The sequence below is a fragment of the Magallana gigas genome, chromosome 6, assembly GCF_963853765.1.
Source record: "Magallana gigas chromosome 6, xbMagGiga1.1, whole genome shotgun sequence".
Lineage (NCBI taxonomy): Eukaryota > Metazoa > Mollusca > Bivalvia > Ostreida > Ostreidae > Magallana > Magallana gigas.
In genome coordinates this window covers 3871196-3889356 of record NC_088858.1, presented here as the reverse complement: position 1 = coordinate 3889356, position 18161 = coordinate 3871196, and the positions used below count along the sequence as shown (strand labels likewise).

General features: G+C 35.5%; 1 protein-coding gene across 2 annotated transcripts in view; it reads right to left on the bottom strand.

The window, feature by feature from the left end:
* The window catches only part of LOC105339552 (gephyrin), a 28976-nt gene that overhangs the window by 9958 nt on the left and 857 nt on the right, over positions 1-18161 (bottom strand). The window contains exons 2-10 of one of the 2 annotated variants that reach the window (XM_011445130.4): positions 17647-17725; positions 17108-17258; positions 16600-16694; positions 16381-16447; positions 16017-16139; positions 4277-4481; positions 4032-4163; positions 3183-3275; positions 2926-2981 (exon numbers count right to left, since the gene is read on the bottom strand). In XM_011445130.4, coding sequence (XP_011443432.3) covers positions 2926-2981; positions 3183-3275; positions 4032-4163; positions 4277-4481; positions 16017-16139; positions 16381-16447; positions 16600-16694; positions 17108-17258; positions 17647-17725 — 1001 coding nt within the window. Of the gene's footprint in view, positions 1-2925; positions 2982-3182; positions 3276-4031; positions 4164-4276; positions 4482-11108; positions 12863-12996; positions 14330-16016; positions 16140-16380; positions 16448-16599; positions 16695-17107; positions 17259-17646; positions 17726-18161 lie in introns of those variants that run through there. The other variant, XM_011445129.4, reaches the window with a different exon arrangement.

Below are 18161 nucleotides of genomic sequence, written 5' to 3'. Positions count from 1 at the left end.
TGTTTGTCTACTCAATCTATATGAACTTGTAAAAACTGTGTAAGTAAATAAGTATATTCATGGAGATTTACTTAAATAGTATTCTCCTTTAGCCTTTAAAAAACCTTGACCTGGACAATCTGATATTTCCAAATAATGTACAATCTTTGTACAATTCATGTTTTCGCTTAAGAAATTATAAACTGAATTATAAATTGATATAATACATATAAATCAAAATAACAATATAACAAGTTAGGAAGCATGATAGATGAACTGTTATGTAATTAACTCAGCCCCCCCCCCCCCCCCATTATTGACCTTTTGTTTATCTATATTCTGAGTTGTAGACTGTTTGACAAGGGTTGACCGTTTTACATTTTCAATCAATGGAAGCAACACGCCCGATTGTTGCGTACTAAAGAACTCATGAATTCTTTATTTAGGGGTGAGCAGCGCCGTGAGAATAAGATGTTTATCTGCCCACTAAACGGAAAGCACTTGGGTCGTCAGGAAAACCGGCCAAGATCTAAGGACGGAATAGAACGCACCGGCAATCTCTGTGAGAGAGAAACTTGTTGTTCCGTAAAGTAAACGGAACGCACCGCAAATACTACGTCAGCCGGGCCTAAAATTCCATTCATAAATTGACATAAGACCCAGTGGGACCAAGCTCCTGCGCTACCCTCCATCAACCCATAATTGCTCAATCTACTGAATAATTCAACAGCGTATGTTGCCTGTCTCTCTATAGGTCTCTGCAATTTACATAAGAAACAATGGGAAACACGGTTTTCCGTATCATTGGTAAATTTATTTCTCCATTGTCGTAAAATTTATCATTATACGACGGGATTCCTCCTACCTTTATTAATATTAAATATGATTAAAAAAAATTAATTCACAATTTTGACTCGGCGTCCAATAAGTATATTAAAATTTTAACCAAAACCTACACATGATTCAAAATTTGTTAATGAAGAAGGGGAAAAACTTCGACGGAATGGAAAATTTTGGGGCGGAATGGAGATAAATTGCATTTCTGATTCAAAAGTGTGTCTCTAAGGAAAGACTAATTGTTGTGCTTCGTCCGTTCCAAAACAGCAAACAGGGCCATAAAGTGCCCGAGTGATCGAACGGTGCTCAGTTTAATGTGAAGGTGTTTGAATAAGCGCGCGGGATGCGACGGTGACTGATAGACCCTTTAGTCCCAGGGCACGTTACGATAAACCAAAATCAGTCATACACTTGTAAAAATCAACATCGCTCTCACTCAATTCATTTCATTATGGAATCTTACTAGTTTTAGAGTTGGACAATTTTGCGCATTGTCATTCATTTTTTTAAATTATGTCAATTAGGTATCAAGAAAACGTATGCTATGCATTTTAAAATCTTAACCAAATAAAATTTGTAGAGCACATATTGACAGGGAGGAAGTGGATCAGGCCTTCTTTAGCGCTATCATCACAAACGGTGGAATAAGAGTTACATCAGATAAAGATATATAACGACATAGACGGTACAGGCACAAGTTGTCAGGGTAGCACTGGTAACATGTAAATAACTGCAGTGATAACCACAAGACATTGTTTACACATTTACTTTATTTCCGGTTATTCACAACTTATAACACTTTTCTTATTGAATAGACATTTACTTGTCTAATCCTGCTTAAATTAAAATACTTAACACTCATCTTATTTCATTGTTTACATTTTTAAATATCGCGGAAATACCTAACTCCCTACCACTAAATTACAAACCATGCGGCAAAACACAACTACGCTGCTTACATTAATACTGCGGTTATGCATAACTAAAGACATAAACAACCTTTGACTGAGTAATATTTTGAAATGAGTTACCGCAGAACATCTTTAACATTAACCTTCCATTACTTACCATTAACATACCACTGATCCAGTTATCTTACGCATTATCTCTTCACTACATAATTATGAAAACTGTGCTAATTGTACGTAAAATACAGTATAAATAAACATTTTATTCCTTATCAACTTACAATTGACAAATTTGTGCTTTAAAATTATTTAAAACGAATTAATCCAATTTATAAATAAATATGACTAAACATAAACCCATGCGTACTACATGTATATAATAACGAACTAATGTCCAAACCACATCATGCAATAACTTACCATTAACCAATTCGTATCATTTAACAGTTAGCAATTCCATTATACAATAACTTACCACTAAAACCAGTTCGTTTACCAGTTTGTATTACACAATAAAATACCACTACAACCAGCCTGTATTACACAAAAACTAACCACTATAACCAATTTTTATAACGTAATTTCTAACCATTACAACCTGTTTGTATTACACAATAACTTACCCCTATAACCACTTTGTATTGCACAATAACCTACCATTACAACCAATTTGTATTACACAATTTCTAACCATTACAACCTGTTTGTATTACACAATAACTTACCATTATAACCACTTTGTATTGCACAATAACCTACCACTATAACTAGTTTGTATTACACAATTTCTAACCATTACAACCTGTTTGTATTACACAATAACTTACCACTATAACCACTTTGTATTGCACAATAACCTACCACTATAACCAGTTTGTATTACACAAGTTCTAACCATTACAACCTGTTTTTGTTACACAATAACCTACCACTATAACCAGTTTGTATTACACAATTTCTAACCATTACAACCTGTCTGTATTACACAATAACTTACCACTATAACCACTTTGTATTGCACAATAACCTACCACTATAACCAGTTTGGATTAAACAATTTCTAACCATTACAACCTGTTTTTGTTACACAATAACTTACCACTTTAACCAGTTTGTATTACACAATAACTTATCATCACAAACAGTTCATATTATACAAGTACTAACCACTATAATTAGTTTGCATTATACAATAACTTACCACTGAGCCCGCCGTGGAATCTCCAAGAACCAGTCTGTTTCCAGCACCATCAGCGGCTAACATTTAATAAATATATAAACAATTACACATACAATTTTTCTTTCAAAAAATTCAATAAAAATGTTAATGGATATAGACTAAGAAAAGATTATTTTATGTAATGCATTTCTTGTTCAACAATTCGGTGACATTCCATTTGAAATCGAAGTGAATGAATGGCCGAACTCCTTGATTAATTAGTGATGTTATACACAGACCTATTACTGCATAGCCATCTTTGACTGAGGCAGGAAACGGAGGTAGTGGATCAATCGCATGGACGTCATCAGCAAGAAATCTACACAAGCACTCTGAAAAAATAAAACAGATTATACTTTTGACTGCAGAGATTCAAATCTGATATTACTATACAAGACTGTTTACGTCAATCGGCCACTCAGTAAAATATTTCGCAGAATACAATTTTTGAAACAGACTATAAAACTTAGGAGAGCGACAAATAATGGCGAAACTTATTAAGTAATAAAATAATTGCATTTTATCTACAAATAAGCATAGACTTTCAAAGATACGATCAGACAAATACTGTAAATGAAATATGAAACATTTTCGGAGCTGTTATTTTATGTACTCATTTGTATATTTGTGAAGTTAAGAACCTCCTCCTCCAATCTACTAATATGCTTAGGAATTGTTGTTTCTTTTCCTTCTATTCCTCATTTAGATTGTCTTCGTACAGTGTAACTTAATCAAAATTGGCGTCCATGAAGAACGTATTATTGAGCACTTCTTAATTTGATTTCTACAATCAAATATTATATTGATACAATCAATCGTTTGAGAAGTATTGCCAAAAATAGACTTCTTTTAAAGATATTTGCTTCGCCTCTCTTTCAGAATCTCTGATTATGTCTTCGATATTATCAAGAACCAAATGACACAAAACACCCTAAAATACTCTCTCTCTCTCTCTCTCTCTCTCTCTCTCTCTCTCTCTCTCTCTCTCTCTCTCTCTCTCTCTCTCTCTCTCTCTTTGAGTCTGAAACTCGTTATGTTGTTATAAAAAGTGTCAAGGCAAATTTCTTAAAATCTTATCGTAAAACAACCTCGCAATCCAATTTCCTCTGCGCCTAAGGGTTGCGCATGCTCCAATACTATTTTAAGTGCTTCGTCAACACTGATCATTGGGTATGTGGATTTCCGTGGCCGATAGGCAACTCGGCTTATGTCGTGATTGCCTATACCAAGAAAATAAAATGCAGTTGAATTATGAGTTACTGACTTTTTTGACAATTTACACACAATTTTTTTAAATTTTGTTTTGGAGGTATAGACTGGTTTTGCTACTAGCCATGATGGTGGTGATGATGGCGATCGTGGTCATGGCCATGTTTGTTTTCTCCATGGTGATGGTGTTTGTATTGATGCTCGCCATGGTGATGATGGTGCCCATGGTGATGCTGGCCGTGGTCGCCGAGATATCTTCCCTCGGGGAAATCGTGATGGTGACCTGGATGACGTCCATGATCTTTCTGAGCGGCGTGGCCTGATTTGAACTAAAATGAAATAAGTCGGTACGAGATGTAATCATTCACAAGATTCAACATACAAACCTAAATACATAAACCAAACACGGAAGAACTGATACCACACATGCACTCAGTGTAAAAATATAAGGTATTAGTACCGTAAAAAATTATACACATTATGTTGTTTAATAAATGTCAGATAATTTAAAAATCTAAAAAAATCCATAAAGCGTTATCCCGCCCCGAAAATATGCCATGAATCATAACTATTAACTGCAGTAAAGGTGTTATTATAATTTGATCATCAAAAAATTCTTTTATATTTATATACATATATTATAAACTTTTTGGTTGTCTTTATTTCTAAAGCAAAATATTCTTACTTTTTTGGTCACAGATATCAAAGCAATCTAACAGAACAATTACATTTGAGAGAGGCTCATAGTAAAAAAAAAAAAAAAAAAAAAGAATTGTTTGAAATTTATAAGCATTACAATTCATCAGCCTGTATAACAACACCGTTGTAAAGCATTGGCTTCGACAGTGAGATATAATGTGACAGTTTGATAAATCGGAATATGTTATATCACTTTGCAACATATTTAAAAGGCCATAGAAAACGACCAAAACCTGGGATAATTCAGAACAAGAGCCCCAGGGGCCAATTCGCTCACCCGAGCAACAATAGCCATAACGTCGATCAAAACTGCATTATGATATCAAAAGACTTTCCCACTTTTGTATATATATAAACATCAAGCCCCTGTCGTCGTTTCCATTTTTGAGAAACTGTTATAAGATTTTAAAAGATTTTCCTTCATTTATTCCTTTGATCATCTCCACTTGTATGAGGGCATATCCCTTTAACAAATTGGAGTCCACTTCACCTAAAGAGATGTTTGCCAAGTTGAGTTGAACTTGGTCCAATGGTTCTTGAGAAGTAAACGACAGAAATCTAAAAAGTTTATAGACGGACGGACAGACGAACAAACAGACGGACAAAAAGTGATCACTTTTGAACACTTGAGCTTTCAGCTGAAGCCACGGGACATAAACGTTAGACGAGCTCACTTTTAATCTTAGTCTCACTTTTCCAGTTTATGTTCCTTTTGTAAAAGTGTGACCGAGATCAAAAGTGAGATCGTCTAACATTAGCCTCTGTGCCAGATGAGCTAAAAGTGTATGTACAAGATTAATATAATCAATGAAGAGGGGGTGTAAGGTTTTTCTGACGCTCAAGACATGATCAATGTCCTCATGTATTATCTACAAGGTAAAAAGTTCTACATAAAATGCAAGTCGGTAATATTTTCAGTGGTTATTTATTTAAAAATAGCACTTAACATTAAGAGCAGCCAAGGGAACACAAATATGAAGAATTCTGTCTCAGATGTCAGCTTTATAATTCATGAATATGATAAAGTCAAACACAGTCTGTGTACCTGATTCGCCTCAGTGTAATTATTAGGCGGAATGTCCTTTGTCAAAATGAGCTTTAAGCAGTAGAACATGCCGTGCATTTCCAATCGTCATAGCAAAGCAGATTATTACTTACTTCTCTCAGTATGAAATCTATAGAAATCAAATTTACATTTCATACTAAATAAGTATCTGTTCCGACTAAATTTCCAAAATTGAATTTACCTTTCTTTAACAGCATATCTTTTAACATAACAGATTTTGAAACCTTGTTAAATATCATTGCGCACCTTTTACCACACGTCAATCTCTAATTGACGTATTACTTAGATTGGGCTAAGGAGAGAGAGGGTGTGGTCTGGTCAGTGGTTATACACATGCCTCCTATGACCTTAACCTTAGACCTAAAAACTTGATACAAGGTCAATGCACACCCTTTACCTAAAGCCGCTCATAGGGGTAAAACCATGAGGTAAGTCGGGCCGCTAAGGAAAAGCAAACCCCGGACAAATGATATCAGACAAACAAACAAACATATTGATAACTACAGGGCGGGACACTAATAAACACCTGAAATCAAATACCTTAGTCCTTGATATACCCCCTACTATATAATAGCCTTGCTATTAAATCATTTGAATTATTTTACATGTATGTTAATCTATCTACGTCAATATTCTATTGACGTCATTTACAAACTTTAAAATTGTACCATACCGTTGGTTACCCAAAATATAACTGTTACAACAAATGAACAGCAATTGCTGAGTATATCACTAACCGGCAAACAGAAGCGTTCTTTAAATAAACGAATGAAAATTCATAAAATCATATACATGTAGAACAACAGCCTCAACTAAACTAATGGATAAGTTCATTTGGTATGAAAAAGATCTTCATAATTGTTTAACAAACATATGGAAGGATTTGGGTCAAAAAATATTGTTTCAAAAATCGATGGTAAATGTGATTTAGTAGCACTGTATCGATGGTTTACTGTTTAAAGTCCTTTCCAGATTCGTTCACTCACACTATAGATCTTCAAAATGATGCCTGGAAAGAGACTTAATTGAAACATTTCCTCTGTACCAATGACAGAGCATGCGATATTGACTATTAAAATATAAAGAATAAATCTAGATTTTTTTTTGTTGAGTTAAAAATTGACAAAAAATTATGCTTTTACCTTCATAAAATTGATTAAGTAATGCAAAGAGTTAATACACAGCACTACTGATAAATCCTTGGTCATAAACACGTCTGAGATCGCAGAAGAAAGTTCTTATTCATTTTCGAGTCTCTTTTGCTTGACGAAACTTTCAGGAATAGATTCATAAAATGTGAAAACTTTAAGAGGCATGGATGTCCCAAACAAGAATACTGATTCCAACGTTATACAAAGCACGATTTTTTCTATATAAAATGGGCACCATTTTACTGAAATAACTCAGTTTTATCAATGGGAATAAAGTACAAAGGGCATGCTAATTTGTCGATCAGACGATTGCAAAGCCGTACAAGATGGCGAAGGATCTCTAACTAAAGAGGCCAGGATTAGATCCCCATCAGCGAGGTCCATTAACTGATCACTGAACGTATTTACGACTACTACATATAAGCAGAGGAAGGGCAGCAAGTCTGATACACGCAAACCCGCGTAGAGCGTGGGTAAATCCCCGTCCCAACAGGTCAACGGGTGCACTGAGTCAGGGGAAGAGAACCAGGGACCCAAGGGAACCATTGCTTGTGAAGGCCGGGCAAAGAAACCTTACACAACGAAAGATCTATCAACAACATAATCGACATTCGCAAAAATCAAACTGGAAAGACATAAAAGCATAGTACACTGAAAAATGTTACATAAACACTGTAGGGCTTAATGAGCGAACCACAGATGAACGAGAGTAAGATAACGCGAATGTTAATCATGACTTGCATCTAGAAACTTATATTGATGTAGTTTGGAATACTATTTGCACATCATATCACTCATTCAGTAAGAATTCAGATATGCTAATGGGTAAATTTAATTTGTTGTACCAAATATAACATTAATACCAACTGACATTCTCAAACTTAAACTTAGGGAACTGCGACATATTTCTGTTAATCAAAAGATTTTTTTTTAAAGTTTTAATTACTTAAAAATGAAAATGCATTGTATGTATGGCGGGGAGGGGGGGGGGTGAAAAATTGCACGGTATTAAACTGCAATATTGATGTATCATCTGTCAGCCCTCTCGGTTTTGAACTTTATACAGGTTTTACAATAAGTTATTTTTTAATTGTGCAAGAACAAATCAAAGAAATTTAATAGTGTTTCATAATTCCTGGCATGTCTGATTAAAAAAATTGTTTTCAATCAAGAAGTAGCATCGTCGACCCCAGTGGTTTGAACTTTCTTATTGTAACATAATAACAAAGGATTTGACATAAGGTGTATGACTTTTGTAGTCCTCTCTCTACAGTAAATGACAAACAATTTTTTCACATGCAAACAAAATGACACACACATATATATATATATATATATATATATATATATATATATATATATATATATATATATATATATATATAAAGATTCAAAATAGTTTACATACTATAAAGTAAGGTTTCCGTTAGAACATTTTAATACCTATGCAAATACGCAATAAAACTTTATTGGATTTTTGTTTTTGTAATAACAAATGTGAACTAGGAAAGCAAGCGTTCATTTAAATCATTACTAAGTCTGTCATCTCCCCATAGCAAAATATGCTTATTAACAACAATTTAATCGACCTTTCTCAGTGGCATTTCTATTACGCTAAGAATTTTTACAGTACAGAGATTATGATTTCAGCATGCATTCGGAAAAGAGATTGTATATAATGAAAATAAAATTCAAATGACTAGAGAAACTCTTTTAGGAGTTTTCCAGGGGCTTTATTTATTAAACATTCCTTTTTACACTTAAAATTATAAATGCTTTTTAGTTGTTTTTTTTATGAGTAAATGGCGACATCTAGAGTTTGAAATAACAATATGAAACAACATTTTGATGAATGTTCATAAATGGAAAAGAACGTAATACCACAAGGGGAACGGCAAAATTGTCTGTTTATTGTCTCCTATCAGCGATTTAATCAAGGGTGTAAAAGCAAGAAACTTTTACTTGGAACCACTGTGTGGTTGAAGTTTTCTCTCCCCCATAGCACTCAATTTCCGCTGCATTTTACAAAGCTCATTTTTCCGGAACTTTTTTTTTTATAAATGAACCTAAATCTAATGCGCTTAAAGGTTGATTCTGCAGAGACGCCGATTTTGTCCTAGGAGTAATGATGACTTTGCACGAGCTACACTAATTTGATTAGAGAGAAATCACATCTCTTTCTCCAAGAGTCTGTCTTATTACTGCGTGGTGTGGGCATGGAAAATACAGAACAAAATATACATCAATCTTCGTGTTTCAATAGTTTGTATCACCCAAATACCAGCATGAAAATTATGAAACAACAGCCATATATTCTGTTTTATTTCAATTCGGTAATATCCAGGCAATTCATTATGTTAGCTTAAAAAGTTCTTTAAAAAAGAATGCTTTCTAATAAAGAATTTAATGTATAATGAAAATATGCATGTCTTTCAAGGGACAGATAATATCCCGACACCTCACTGATATAGTGTTCAATAAGGGTCAAAGGTCAAACACTGAAGTCATTCACAAGGACCGATCCCAAGGACTTTTAATTATAAAGTACTCGACCTTATAAGGCAGCAATGAGCACGGTGTTTGAGACACAATCCCTAACCGTCTCAATGTGTGGAAATTTGCAAAATCCACATTAATTTTTGTGCTTCACAAGAGAAACGCCTCGCACCTATTAAAATATAATGAAAGGTGTTAAGTGTTACCACCTGTTACATGTAATTACTTTCTTCAAAGTAAATTACACAAACTGTAAACTGTCAACCAAACTTAGTTCAATTCAATTTATGGTCCCTCAATTATAAAACGTAATGGACTACTAGTGATATAAAATACAGTATAGATTCTAATGAGTAGTTGGTGAGTGGACAGAAAAGAAAACAATAACATCAATGAACATCATCACAATTTAACGGTACTAGTGCACGGCAGCTAAACATCATATCTAGGAATTTATCTAAATCATTCAGTTCTTTGCAATTCTCCACTTACATTTACTTGTAAACATTTGGTTTTGCATAATAAAGATGATTCTTAATTCCGTTATTTTTCATGTGAAATTATCCTTTCAAAATGAAATGAACTCGTTTTCCACACGATTTTGATCCCACATAACAAAACCTCTGACTTCTACATACAGTATTGTGTCTGCTATTTTCAATGGTCAAAAAGGGTGAAAAAGTTCTAATTCTTTTATCTTACATCTTTTTATCGTTATAGGTAATCGAACTCTTGAGAAATATACAGAAATTGTCTATTTACTGTTGGTATACAACACGCTTTAGTATCCGTGTATAAGATGACAGTTCGTTTTATTATGCTTTTAAAATTAAAATTAAATTCTGAAATCTGATTGGTTTAGACGCAGTTGATAATCCGTTCTATTACCCTCTGCGTTAGCAACACACTTGGTAACGGGTAATACAACAAATTGTTACATGCGAGTAAATTATGCGCGAACGGTTCGCCGTAAAATTCACGTCATTTCTATATGAAAGCAGTAAAATTTTCTCTAATATTAAGACATTCAGTACAATAAAATAAATAGTGCCTGTTTGGGAGGATAACAGTTGATATTGACACCCTCGAAAACCATTGTCAACCTCCTCTTCGCGTCGGTTGACAATGGTTTTCTCAGGGTGTCGCGTCGGTTGACAATGGTTTTCTCGGGATGTCAATTTCAACTGTTACCCTCCCAAACAGGCACTATTTATATAGTGTTACCTGTTGCCAAGTGTGTTGCTAACGCATAGGGTAATAGAACGGATTATCAACTGCGTCTTAACCAATCAGATTTCAGTATTTAACATGAAAGTATAATAATAAATGTGCATCCACCCATCTATACTGCGGTAAGAAGGGTAACTCTAACAAAATAACAGTACGTTTCTGTTGTTTCTGTATTGGTATTTTCTTTAACTGTGACCTATCAATACTTAACCTCCTCGAATGCATCTTTCAGTGTTTTGCCAGGAATTGGTGTAACATCACGAATGAACTCTTATATTGAGAAACATTTTTAAAATCATTAACACAACACGGTATGAAGAATCAGATGCGATTTATTCACTGGAAAACGTACAAATTATATCACATTAATCATAATAAATTGATGGTGTATAAATTATGGCACATAGGTGTATATAGGTTACGAACGGCGAGCTCAACCCAGTAAGACGCCACACCGGGACTGCAAGCTAGTGCGTTCACTGAGTCTAATGCAGAGTCACTGTCATCAGTCATTAACGATCATTGCTACATCATTGTAAAGGAGACAGACACGTGTAAACATGTAAACATAACTAAAAATAAAAACATTAAACACGTACAACACAGGAAACTATCTCTCTTCTTGTTGAAATGATTTTCACCAGGCTAGTAAGGTACAAGAAGTTCTAAGTATAAACCGGGAATGTATTTATCAAAATAAATACCACATAAGAGAGGTAGGTTGGTGTCTTTTTCTAAATGACAATTTAGAATTTTCAATCTGGGCTGACAATTGACGAATAAGAGTCCTTGGCTGGTTTTTGGTCAGACTAACACAGTGAAGTTTGTTATACAAGTCAGAAAACTCTCAGTACTATCATTTGGACTTTCAACCTTAAAGTTCTCCTTAAGTTTCACCCCAAACATTGGAAACGATCGAGTAACATGCAATATACCTGAAAATGTTCTCTATAAAAGTACAACTACTTTTAACCAGCATTAACATGGGATATCTGGTATAAGCAATTGAAATCCTATATTTCCTTTTAATAAAATTTGAACACGAACCATGTGATAAGAATATAACCTGCCTACGTTTTACAAACTGCCTACGGTAGATGCGATGATAAAAGTCACTGCCGCTAACCTGTTTTTCGTCCTCATTTTGTAATATGCACAAGGTGTTTATGACCCGTGAGGCTTGTATTATCCATGAAGGCACGGCAATAAAATCATCAGATTTAGGTAATATTAGGAAGGCAATATAACCTTACAATGTGTTCTGTCTTTAACTACTCCAAACTAACCACAAAAAAAACATTGCATGTTCTAAGATAATCGAGATGCATATGATGCAAAATAAGTTAACCACACTCGCACACATCAACATTACAGTTTTCAAACACACAGACATGCGACATGCATTAAGCTGTTAAAATACAAATAAAAATATATCAGAGCTGAGAATAATGGCACTTAATATAAGAAAGACTAGCATCGGTTTCAATAATATCAACTCATCACAGATCAAAGGTCGGCAATCTTGGGATTGCTGCATCACTTCCAGTTGCCTCCGATATCCACTCAATTATCTTCAGGTTCGCTGCTTCGGCGTCAGTAAGTGGCTCGGGTAGCAAGCTTGGCGAAAAAATTAAACTTGGAGTAGAGCTTTCCGGAAAGCCTGCCAATGAATCGTCATTGGTTCTGTTCCCGCTGAAAGAATCGGAGGTGACAGCATTCGCCGTCTGTAAGCTTATATCAACTACATTAACTTCCGTTTTCGGATCATTACTTGTGATACACAAATAAGATGGCTGATGAATGAGCCCAGTTTCCGCCTGTTGAGCCGGTTGGTTAATGTCGGTACGGTTCTGGGGTCTGATTTGTCTGGATTCCTTGTGTTCCTCTGCCCCTGTATCTGCATTGAGCGACTTCTCATCTGAATTGGGCGGGTGCCATACCGTTCCCTTGGGAACGTGGAGCCCCGTGATCTGTACTCGCCATTTAGTGAGGTCACTGAGGTAGAGCTTAAATATCAGCATTACCTTACAATTGTGTCGGTCCTGTTTGTGCTCCATGCCTTGGCATCCTAAGAAAATAATAATGAATTTCTATACAATCATCAATAATTACAATGATATATATTATTATATCAGTGGTTGATATGAAAACATTACAGAACAAAACAGATAAATAACTCATATTACATAATCATAAACCTACCTGAGATACACTTGCCACGCCCTCCACACTTCCGTATACAGTTGCCGTGCCCTGGACACCACATGTACCAGCTTACGACATACTCATCACGCACAAACTTCCGGTCTATCATGGATTTCCGTGCCCGACCTTCCTCCGTGTACTCAAAGTAGTCGTCAACGCGGTTCCGCCCCTGGTCCTGTGTGCCTCGTTTCCATGTCAACCTCCCACTGTCTTTTACGGATTTTTGACGGCACAATGTGACATAGTTTTTCTTAATGGCCCTTTTACCTTTGTTCAGATAGATGCCCTGTATCAATGGATGATCTTTTAAGAAATCGTGAACTTTCAATCCCACTTCAACAAAGTTAACTTCACCAAACATTGACGTTTTGTGCAGTTTGGCGCCAAGAAACCCGCACCTTTCGTCCAAACGCTTGCGGATTCTTCGTGCCTGAGCGAAACTTTTTTTGACCTTCTTGCCTGCTGGTGGACTCATCAACTTGGCCTCCTTGTCAAAATCGTACACATTATCATCGTTCGCGTTGCTCGAAGGAGTATCATGGTCATCGAATGTGACGTCGACATCGCTGTCTTCTGCGTATGGAATCGTCGACTCCCCATCAGAATGATCTTTTGTAGACGAGATATCTATGTCTTCATCAGAATCAGATTCAAAATTCATATGAAGCCTCTCTATGGGTTCAAAGCACGATGATATGTCTTTACCCATAATTCTTTGGGCTACATTTCCGGGATCTTCTGAGGCTGCATTCTTTGGTAGAGCAAACGAAGGAGGAACTGGCCTCTCTAACATGGTGATGCTAGCGTCCCGATTTCCGGTTTTCCCGTTAACTAAACTGGCTGTCGGACTTTCTACACGTATGCTTTGAACACTTGGGGGTCCGACGGTAAGAAACTCGTCATTTGTCAAATCCGGAAGACTTCCAGATAAATCTAAACTTTTCAAAGAACCAAGAGATGAAAGGGGGCGCTCGGGCAGAGTAATTTGCGGGTTATTTGTTTCCGGTTGTTGGTCCTGTTTTACTCGGTTTTGGTCTTTCTCTTCTGTCGCAGAACCCTCGGTAGTCGCCGTCTCCATAGCAAAAACATTACGGCTTACGTCTTCAGCGGGGGCGTACGAGTCGCGCTGATTATATAGCTCCGTTGTCAATGTGTCCTCTCTGTCCAGCCGGATAACCGAGATCGTCTTGGACCTGGGAGAGTAATGAAGTTTTCTTTTGGGGCGGTTTCGGTAAAATGGCGTTTTCCGAATTTTATGGAGGACGTGGCTATCCAAGTATTTTTCCACCTCTCGCCGACAAATACCAATTGTTTTGCCTTTCTCCTGCACCTAAGTAAATTCAAAGCTACACATTAGTAATAATTATCCTAAATAAATCTTTACTTCTTTCAAAATATTTCAAGCATTTCAAAATTGGTAAAAAAAAATCATCACTACATTTTCTATAGTTTTTTTTCAGCATTTTTCATATTGTAGCAAAGAAATGAATAAATGAGAAAATTTGCGGTTTTGGTGAATTGGTATTTGTCAGCCTTGGTGGGATAATGAAACCACACACATTGGACCTCAGGGTAGATGACAGATATCTACAAACTGAAGCTAAGATTTTCGATCAAATTATGCAAATACTACATGTAGCAGAGATTTCTTACTTTATGGCCTTGCCTTTTGTAAAAAAAAAAAAAAAAAAAAAAAAAAAAAAAAAAAAAAAAGAGGTATCGCTGAAACCAGGTCTAAGTTTGTGTCTGCAGGAAAATAGGGCATAAACATGCACTTAAAACTTAACATTATTATAACTGATATAAGAACAAATAATCCGTCAAAACCTTACAACAAGGGTCAGTAGTTTACTGGTATAAAACATGTGACTTTGAGCAGGTGCTTTGCCCTTGAGCCAATAATCACGTCATCGCCTATATTTACGCGAGAATTCGGATTTCGTAAGTACCTCAAGGAAAGCTAACCTTGGGTTCTACAGTACAAAACCTGTTCTGTACGAGTACTTTTAAAGACTGTTCTGTACATATACATCATGTACTTAAGGCTGAACTGTACCAGCAGTCACTGAGTAAGACGGAGCTGTGTTATGTACATGTACATCTGAACATAAGACTGTCTTAACAGAAAACCTTCATAAACAAAGTAAAATAGGAGGTACCTGTATAGGTACATATAAAATTAAGTTTCACATTTAGATGTTTAATAGGTACAAGAATCTAATCTTTAACATTCAAAGCTGAATCGTCACTGGGTAAACCACATTAAATCAGTTCCAGAACACTGGGGGTTTTTTTCTTTTTGGGGGGTGGGGGGGGGGGGGTGAAGGGTAGGGGGGTAGAGATTGAACCAGTATTGTAATAAAAATTAAGAATTCTCAGATTTTATAGACTTTTTCCATATCTTATTATGTATTTTTTCCTTGATATGGAGCAGAAGACGGGAGGTAAAAAAAAAAAAAGCCCAGACAAATAAAATCCACACACAAAACATTATTTGACCATCTGTGACCTTTACAGACTCACCAAACAATTTAAGAAACTTTCATGCATGCAGTTTTCTGCATGTGTAAATCTAATCTAATGAAGTATGAATGGCCATGCAAAAGACGTAATTTTGGGTTTCCTTCTAATCTAATCAGTAAGTCTATGCTTGCAACATTACATACTGGTGTCCATTCATAACTCATCACACATGAACTTAGAGAAAATAAGTGTCAGAAGATAATGACTACAACTTATCACAAACAATGCATATATTACTCTTTAGGCTAATGTTTTCTTCACCAGGTGATTGCAGAATGCTGTTTTACCCTAATTTCATAAGTTCTTATCTTTTAAATTGATTTACTTCTTTGTGTATCAAAGCACAAAATTGACAAAAATTAAAATGCCATTGTGCATCCATTAAGCATCTTCATGAAGAAATTTTAGTTTCTGTACAAGGTAGATTAAAACACCTATTGTTCAGGGGTTTTACAGCTTAAGTTTTTATAACTGGGTTAGGTTATTCCACTTACTGAGGTAGGTATTTCCACGCCTCTCGACTGCAAGGATGAATGGGTAGTCTGAATTTCCTCCGTCTTGTCTTTCAAAAGATCAATAGCATGCGGGATTCCTGGACAGACAAATCTCAAACACTCCTTAAATTTAAAATATGACCAAGTTATTCTTTGCTTTATCTCCATCATCTTCTAGCAAAACAATAATTTATTGCGGCGTACAAAAAATTATACAAAAGATTCCAAGTTCCTTAAATAAATGATATAATATTACGTTACTGTATAAAAACATCTGTAACTGTTCCTGTGAATAAAACCTGATGGTCTGTCAAATCATTTAAATGATAGCCACATAAAATGTTGAAGGTCACGCATGACTTACCTCAGAGGCCTTGACACTGCCGGGTAAGTTGATGATGAGGGTACATCCACGTATCCCACACACCAACCTGACAACAACCAACACTAGAATTATCTCTGTTTTTATGAACGTCAACTGACACCCCATGCAAATCTTTCAAATACTTTCATTTTTTTCATATTTTAGTTTTTTTTTATGATTCATGTACCAGTCTCCTTCACAGCGTATCTCCCAACTTACCTCGATAACATGGCCAGAGGTGTGACCTCCAAGGATTGTTTTAGCATGGCCAAGGTCATTCCGAGGGCTTCCTTCTCAAGGACAGCCTTAGTGGCCTACAAAGAACAGAATATCACTAAGGAAGATAACCTTGTTTTTAATCAATACTCCATCATGTAGTAGGAGAATTACAAACTTCATCATCATCTATCATGTAAATTTTATCCATTATGATATCAAATGAGTGCATATATATCTACTGATGAGTGTGTATACTTTATCTGCATTATTTATCTATGTGTCTTATACTTATTGTTGTACATATGTTTTAAACAGGACCACAATGTAAACTTGTACTTTGTCACTAACTGTGCTATCCTGTCTAAATAAAAGACTTTATTATAGAGGACTTTGAGACTTAATGGTTTTATTTTAAGTTCAAAGAACTGCTAGGAGAAGTTGAGACAGCCAAGACTTCAAATAACTAGATAGGATGACAGGTCAAGTAATTGTGGATGTCCTGCTGTACCTCGGGGGTGACATCCCTGGGTGAGAAGCCGGTACCTCCTGTCGTCAGAATGAGGCTCAGTCCTCGCTGGTCACTCCACTCAACCAGCGTAGATTTAATTTGATCACCTTCATCTGGAACGATTTTGGTGACCACCACATTTCCCTGCAGTCTATTAATTACAAACACTTTTACAGATCTATGTGAATTAAAGAATATGACTCATGTCTTTGTACGAAAATCTTTATAGTGAAAAAAAGAATACAGCCTTATTGTAATTTGTTCATGTTCTGAAAAGCAGGGGGTGCTTGTAAATTTGTTTTAATGTAATGTGTTATTTTTTTTTTGGAAGGGGGGGGGGGAGGGTTGTTTGTACAACATACTTAAGATTTTGGGGTTTCACATTGTTTTAGATTTTGGGGGGCTGTTTTGCTGTTGTTTTGGGGGGGTTTTTTTAATAAAAATCCTTTGGAATATATTGCTAATAAACTACCAGCAGTAGTAGAATGGTACATGTATGCTAATAACAGGTAACAGACTATCACATGCACATTACTTACATGCCTTTGTCCTGAATCAATGTATACAGGTTTTTACTGCTCTCATCAATGGCCTCATTTCTGAAGCATCTGTCACTCACTGAAAAAAAAAATCAGACTAAAATATTAACTGGTACCAAGAAATCTATTAGTTGATCATTATACATTTGATATGTTAAATCAGATCATGTAATAAAATATCAATCACCATGCTCTCTATCGTGCTAAGGATTGGGCCTATGCCTAACTAATTTTTAAAAAGGCCAGACATTTACCTCTAATATCACCCGAACATTCCATAATGACATATTAAATGTTTTAATGTGAAATCCATCACCAGTTTACCATACATGACACTCAACCATGTCAACAAGTTTACAGCTCACAACAATGTCATCACTGATTAGATGAAATGCATACTTATGTAACTATATAAACAACAGAATTGCTTTAAGCATGTTAAATGGGTATACAAATTTGTATTTGGGGAGGGGGAATCAATTTGTCTATTTAAATAGGAATTTTACAAATCTAAT